Source organism: Channa argus, chromosome 15 (genome assembly GCF_033026475.1).
Source record: "Channa argus isolate prfri chromosome 15, Channa argus male v1.0, whole genome shotgun sequence".
In the NCBI taxonomy this organism is placed as follows: domain Eukaryota; kingdom Metazoa; phylum Chordata; class Actinopteri; order Anabantiformes; family Channidae; genus Channa; species Channa argus.
Window position 1 is genome coordinate 18677358 of NC_090211.1, and position 7539 is coordinate 18684896.

The following is a 7539-nucleotide window of genomic DNA, read 5'->3' on the forward strand; positions in this document are numbered from 1 at the left end:
GACAGAAACAGTGATGAAATATTTAAAAAAAAATAAGATATGATTGCGCTTTGAGGGAGATGTCGAGAAACTGAATTGTCTCAAAGTCAGAATCGTATAAATCCCATTCATCCCCCTCTTCACTCGGCGACGAAATCCTAAAAACCCTGAAAAATAAAAACGCATCTCAGCATTTTTCTTTGCAATGAGACCTTTATATGTAATAAAGGGATACTCATGGCAGGAGCAGATAACCCAATCCATTTCTAATATCCCAGTTTCCCTGTTTGTGTGGGTAATCTTTTTGCCATTAAAAATGCATTTCTCTGAACATTTATCAGCAGATTGACAATGTCATCAATATCTTTTTATTTTTTTTTTTAGCTAAAATGTTTTTTTTATTCAGCATCAGTTTCACAGCTAAGTCTCTCTCATGCCCACATAGTTTTTGTTTCCCCCCCTTCCTTCATCATGAATTTTTCATCTGGCACTTCATGAAACATTTCATGTGTTTGTCTTGATAAAGAGCAGTAAACAGTCTTTTGGAAGACCATAGTCTTCCTGTCCCGCTGCCACAGTGTAGGCAGGATCTCGCAATGGTAAGAATCAGAATGGATGAAGCAGAATCAAGAGTTATCAGGGTTGGTGGACGTTAAACAGAGATGTGAAGTGAGCGAGAGGTTTGTTAACTACTTTCTGACTTTTCACCTGCAAACTTCTAGTACATCTCAGTGGCCTCAAGATAGCTGGGTAAAGGTCCACTGTCCTGCTTTTACGTAGCTGGAAATAACTCTTGGGCAAGATTTACGTACATAATTTGAAATTGTTCGAACAAATGTGGTTTGTGGGTCAACAGGGCCAGGAGCATATGGATAAAGTTGTGGAAGTTGGGTTCTTATGCAGCCTTTAGTGGCCACTCAGAAAGAGACTTGGTGGGTGGGTGGGTGGATATGGAGTGCTCCTGTGATTGTGAGTGACTTTTGGGTCTCCACAGAAAGAATTAGCAATGATATACAACCCCACATGTGTCACAGTAGCTGTCTGTAATGGCTGTGCAATTGGTATGAGCTGAAGTTCGCCTGGTATCTGGGGAGAAACGTATTGATGTGAAGAGAGTAGAAACCAATTTGTTGGACATATGACCAGACTGTGGTGGGACCAGATGACCTCACAAACAACAAAGGGAGGACCTTCCGACCCCAAATTCTCTTAGGGGAGCATTGCCGGCTATGATTCATTTACAAGGAAACTGTACAGATTGAGTTATCCCACTTTAACACCAGTAGCTGTGTCTTTACAACATAATGTTCTTGCAGTCTGGGAGCATGTATTGGTCTTTAATTCTGTCTTTCTGTCGAAAGATGTTTTTAAAATGCACTCTTTCTCCGTTAAGAATCTCTCATGCAGAAATATTTCTCAAGCCATTTCCACCCATGATAAATATTTGTGAGCTTTTCATATCAAAGGATGCTTATTGAGTAATTGTATCATCTCATGTGAAAGGTTCCTTCCATGCTGCGGGGCTTTTTTTATTGGCCATTATTTGGATTAAATATCATTTCTCAACTTTTTGACTTTTGACATATAGAGCGAAGGCTCTTAATAATAAACCCCTCAACATATTCTGCTATGGAGTGTCAAACCTGGACCATGCTGGACCATGGATTTTTTTTTTTGTTGTTGTTGTTTTTGAAAAGTCCCCAAGGAAAACGTCACTTTTTACCAAATAGGTGCAAATTAAGCCTCAAAGAATAAGCAATTGTGGTTCAAAACCCCCTTTTTTTTCTGTTTATATTGCCTGACTTGTGTGGACCCAAGGGAAAATTTCCGAGGCCTTGAAAGGGATAAGGGAATTTTATTGATCTGTATGGTGTGAGGTTGCTTGAATTTAGTGAAGAAGCAGCCGTGCTCTTATTAGAATAGATCCATTTTTGTGTTGGACACATTTTTGATTCACTATTCTTGTTCATTCTGTGTGTCGATGATCGAATCAGGTTAAAAATGCTTTAGAGCTGAAAGATGGATTTAGGTGAACTGTAATATCGTTTTAAAAGCAAAAATGTAGAGCATCCTCTAGTGTAGGCATCACTGTGGGGATTGGCTTACTTACATATGGAAATGTAGAGCAAAGTGTTATTTTTTATGTTAAAATGACGAATTATGGTGTGTATTTCCTACTTAAAGAATAGTTTAAGTCGGTTGCTACATGAATCAAATTTTAACAAGCTCCAAGTCACCAAGAGCTTCTGCCAGACCTTTTTTTCCCCCGTCCCATTACTTGTCAATTGGTTTTTAGGACATCTTGCAAAAATGAGACCTTGACAACAAGCTAATGCTGTTTTTGTGGCCCTTGGCATGCAAAAGTTTGTGAAGCCCTGGTGAAGGTGGCAGACTGGCAGACAGTCATTGTGAGTAAAGGGCCATTTATTGTTAGTTTCAGTGTCTGAATAAAAATTGCTGACAATAAGATTGATTTAGAAAAATGATCTTCTGTCCTTCAATTAACCCAACGATTAGAATCTGCAGATTAGTCTTGGATGAAAATATTTGAGAGTTGTGGCCCATAAGATTCTCAGAAAGTTTGTCTAAATGTCCATATTGGTGCAGGTTATTCGTAAAATAAACCAAAAATCTAAAACGTCATGAGTTGGTAAAGTTTCAAATCTCTCCAAATGTTCCATCTTGTAGGAATAATTATCTGTTTACACTTGCGTAGGATTCTTCAAGTATCACAATTTATTACAAAAACTAGAACTTTTCTCATCCGTCAGTGTCGCCATGCTTTAAGCATATAACAATACAGTATAAAACCTCAACCCGAAAGTAGGAAGGTAAAAGCGAAGATCATAGATGCTGACGCAGCATTTACAGAAGTTAAGACATGCTGTTACTGTACAGAGAACATTCCCACTGAAATACAGACATCTGCAAAACGTGCCATGGTCATCCGTGATTTGCATTTCACAATCAACAATCTAACCGAGCCTCCATTCTTTGAAATCAATTCACAGAAAAATAAACAAACACTCTGCAAATCATAATCAAATGTGCTGATATATATATATATATATATATGCTTTTTTTTTTCAACAGCCCAAGGCACTCAGGCTCTGATGTTGGCAATAAATATGTCATTCTTTACACAAAACCACGTCAAGCAGGTGGTGGCAGAGAAAGCAGAGTGAGAGAGAAACAATGTTGTCTATTTCATAGCCTCTTGAAGAACGCGTTCCACTTAAAGATGTCCACTTTGTCCTTTTTCACAGTGAAAATCCCTGGCAGTCGAGACAGAAAAGACGTTTGAAGGAGTTGGATCACGTGACATCGGTTCACTAACAACTACACGACCCCCTACTGTACGTTTAAAGCTGGCCTGTCATTTTGGTCTCCGAGAGAGCATCTCCCCCCCCCCACCACCACCCCCACTGACTTCTGGGGTGGGCTCAGCTGCTTTTTCAAATGGGACCACAAGTTGGCCTGATGTGCATTTCTACATTTCCAGTGCGCTGCCCCCATGAGAATGGCGTTTTCAACTATCTATAACAAATCCAGGTGCTATTTATTGAAATCACCTCCCGATCTTTTATATTAGTTGACTGAATGCTGCGGCAGCAGTGGCTTTAACGAACTCCTTGATCTTCTCTTCCCCTCGGTTCAGTTGAGCTGGCGACAAGCTTCAAATGTCCACTTCGAGGCACCTCCGTAAATGTCAAGGCTGGTCTCCATCCATGCAAAGACATTGCCCACTTGCGCTTTGCTGCTGCATGTTGCCAGATTGTAAATCTCTCCCACGGATAGTTTCCGATCCCAGATGTGAAAATTTGCCAGGTCTCCAACGAAGGCTTGTGTGGCGTCAAATCCTCCTCCGAGCGTGTCCTGTGGTGAAGACAAATGGATTTAATCACGGGTGATATGATCTTACCCATAGGTCTCTTCATAGACATGACAAAATTGCCTCGTCGATTATCTGTATTTTTTATTTTGTCTGAATAAATTGAATAAGGGACATATACATCTTCGGTCCAGAGACATCCAGTAAAGACCTAATCAGGTTAATAATTAAAAACCATTTTATTTTTTTCGAACTACACTGGAAGACAGTGAAATTGAAATGTACTTCTCCCTCCTGTTATAGCTCATCTCTTGTATCCAACAGAGTAAATTCTTATGAATTCCTGACCTTAAATCCTGTTCATCGTAGGATAAAGTGAGAAATTGCAAAACTCGTTTGTGCCTCAAGGCAGAATTTGTTGCCTTCTTGCTGCTGAAAAGCTCCTGGATGATTTCAAACATACCTGCTCTTGACCAAGGATCAGCAGGCCCTGTGGTTTGATGGGATGATATGGAGCCAGATTCTCTCCACTCCCTCGCTTGACGCCGTCTTGGAAAGCTTCCCAAACGCCATCGCGAGTGGTCCAGGTCACACAGATGTGATGCCACTTTCCATCATTGATAAGAAAAGGCAGCTTTGCGACCTTAGATTGTTTCAAACAAAGGGGACACAACGTGAGTGTTTGCTTGAGTGAACCAAAGTAACTTGTGTCCACAGCGTTTCAAACCTACCTTGTCATTAATGAGTATCTCCATTGGGTTGTTTCCCCACTCTATGAGGACCAGCTCATTGGCTTGACCTGGCACCGCATAGGAGAAAGGTGTTCCCACTCCAGGAGATGCGTTGGATTTGAGCCACATGCACACGGTGAGGGCGTACATCTCGGGCAAACTCTTCTTCACTTTCGCGTACATGTAGTTGGTTCTCAGTGGGAACGTGAGCTGGAACTTATCCAGAGGCCTGTTTTCTCTTTGACCTTTGCACAATACGGAAGAAAAATGTTGGCTTTAGACACTTTGCAGAAATCACTGCGTGTCACTCCTGTATCACACATCCTGAGGATTTGCATAGGAATTATATGTTACACAACAAATCCACACTCATGACGCTCCAGATTTGCCTTAATCTCCCTTGATAAATCCACCAGAAGAGTAATAGTGACGTTCTTGACCTTCATCTCCTGTTTTCCTCCCCCTTCACACCTCTCTAATTTACTGCCATGTAAAGCTCTTTGCTGCAAGGCAACAGAAGTGTCCCAAACCGAGTTCGCACAAATTCTCAAATGGTGCAGCTCCAATGGACGCATAGGTCGGAATTGGAATTGTTTAATCTGCCTGAAACAGCAGGAAACTGCCTCAGGTTTGCGCTTGTGCTCGTGTAATACGGTCCCAAATAAGACATAAAAATGCTTTTATTTATTTATTTAATTTTTCATTTTCCGCCTCCACGCGTAGTCGTTGCATCTTTATTACTGCCTTACTGACAGTAATCGCTCCCTAGTATCTCACCCACCAAGCCCTCCCAGATCTCATTTACTTTCCCTGCGAAAGCGCATAATCTCCGCACACCCACCTTTCTCCAGGTCGGTGATCCTCTGGTGAAGAGATGTGAGGGTGGATTCCACTCTCCCACGCTGCTCGGTCTCGTTCCTGAGTCCCGGCTTCCCCTCCTCGATGCTGTTCACTCGGGACAACACCTGCTTCTCCAAGTCGTCGATTTTACTTTGGAGCAGGTCTTTGAGGCTGTTCGCCTGCACAGAGTTGTTACTCCGGCTGAATTGCTGACAGGGAGGAAAAGATGCAATTTAGCTCAGTCATGACTTTGAGTGAGGATCATTACAGATAAACTTGTCTGATTGGGTGGTTATTGCTAACAACAGCACAATTACATGACAAGATTATTAATATTATTGTTATTATTATTACTAAACAAAGTGGTGGAGCCAGCTTTGCGCACTGTCACCTTCAGCAACAGCTTACCTCCAGATTTTCTAGTCTTTGCTTCAGCGACTGTAAAGTCTGAGATAGTTGCGTCAAAGTGTCAGCGGGGCCCCTCGATACATCCCCCATTGTGTTTTTGGTCCCAGCTTCTTTCCTCCTGCCTCCGGGCCGCGCGTCCCCAGGCTCTGCGCCGCTCTGGCTCTCGCACCGAGCCAACTTTGAGGTCAGTTCTCGGATCGTCTCTTTTTGGTTCATGATCGTCTCTTTCTGCTGCAAAACCGTCTCTCTCAGCTGCATAACCGTGGTCTTCAAGTCCTCTCCCGGCACACTGTTCTGCAAAGTGGCTGCGCATATGTCCATATCCTTGGGTACGGACGTGCAAATGAACTGCGTCTGGCCGCCAAAGTCTTGAGAATAACTCTTCAGAAACAGGTAGGAAAATAGAAAAAGTCTCCAACAGATTTCGCTCCTTGTGGCCTGCATGGTGGCGTCTGTGCTGGGGTTTTGATTTGTTTTGGGCGCTGAGGCGCAGTGGACTTCGCGCTTGTGTCCCCTTGTTGTTGTACACCCGTCTGTGCAAGTGCAGCCGCTTTTATACTGCGAGCCTGGGTCTGCGCAGAGTAGGTTCACTGCATCACAACCGGAGGGGAGGGAATCGCGCTGTCCCTCTTTGATCGGCTCCAGAAGCCGCGTCACATTCAGTAGATGAGACCCATTTTGCTTTCAGGCTCCCACATGTTTAATCTTTCACCACTTCGACTATTTGTCATTTGTCGCTGTGTATTATTCATCTGGAAAAGGCGTAGTTGTAGGCGGGGAGGAGGGGGTTGCTTGTGTGGCGGTGTGCCAGATGGGTTAGTGCGTGTTCTCCACATGCACACACACGCACACGCACGCACAACCACACTCGCACAGTAGGTGGATGCAGATCAGAAGTAGCAGAAACGGGTCCGCAGATTCAGCACCATGGACAGCTCCGACCATCTACTGCAGAGGAGCGTCAGGTTTCTTGCGTTCAGCTCAGCCGTGACTTGTGTGTTGAGTCACTTTGTTTAAGCATTAGAATTACATTTGATGTTGGCTTTTAAGTCTGTCTTTAGTTATTTGATGTAAATGCCGGGTTATACACACAAACGTGGACCTTCTTCGCACAAATCCTCTTTTGCAGTGGCGCTTTTGCTCTGCGCTGCTCTGCTCTCCACATGACTGCTATAATCATCTCAATAATTCAGTTTCTAAAATGATAATCTGTCCCCAAGCAATTTACCTTATCTATTATTAAGCAATGACCAATTTTATTATCATAATTTTTTTTCCATTACCTCCTCGGGTGTTTTTTTTTTTTTTCAGTCCATGTTGAAAATAAAATGAAAACATTTTGAATAAGTAATGAAACAATATCGCCTCACAGTATAAATTGATTTCTTTTAGAAAAGATGAACACAGGGAAAAGTGGCCAGCATGAGACATTTATGTCTGCATGTGACAAATAGACATTCGAGCAGGTTAGATACATTAAATTGCAACCATCTATACCCAGTCTCTGAAGCTAAACAGTTTCTAGCTGCAGGTGCCTTCGGCAGACCAGATATCAGCACTGAATTATTAAATTGTTGTCAGGAGGAAGGACCTATTTTCAACATGCCAAGAACATCATCTAAAAGCTGGCGTTCTGTATTACTGTGTATATATAGTAATTAACCAATCAGCAGTTTAATGTCGCATATGAGAGCTTTTAAACTAAATCACATTCTCAGTCATTTCCTCTTACAACACATAACCCCATGA

At 42.5% G+C, this 7539-nt stretch overlaps 1 protein-coding gene across 1 annotated transcript; it reads right to left on the reverse strand.

Annotated features, from left to right (window-relative positions):
• Nucleotides 1-2692: 2692 nt before the first annotated feature.
• Nucleotides 2693-6331, reverse strand: nptx1l (neuronal pentraxin 1 like). Its single transcript, XM_067477363.1, has 5 exons — nucleotides 5791-6331; nucleotides 5384-5591; nucleotides 4543-4787; nucleotides 4275-4454; nucleotides 2693-3855 (listed from the first exon to the last, which is right to left on the reverse strand). Exons 1-5 carry the CDS (start codon nucleotides 6232-6234, stop codon nucleotides 3634-3636), a joined length of 1299 nt encoding a protein of 432 aa, XP_067333464.1. The 5' UTR covers nucleotides 6235-6331; the 3' UTR covers nucleotides 2693-3633.
• Between the last annotated feature and the right edge of the window lie 1208 nt (nucleotides 6332-7539).

Coding starts and splice junctions, on each gene's coding strand:
- nptx1l (XM_067477363.1), bottom strand. CDS start 6,234: ATGCAGGCCACAAGGAGCGAAATCTGTTGGAGACTTTTTCTATTTTCC. Junction 4,455..4,542: donor AGATACTCATTAATGACAAG/GTAGGTTTGAAA, acceptor AAACAATCTAAG/GTCGCAAAGCTGCCTTTTCT. Junction 3,856..4,274: donor TGATCCTTGGTCAAGAGCAG/GTATGTTTGAAA, acceptor TCTTCACCACAG/GACACGCTCGGAGGAGGATT.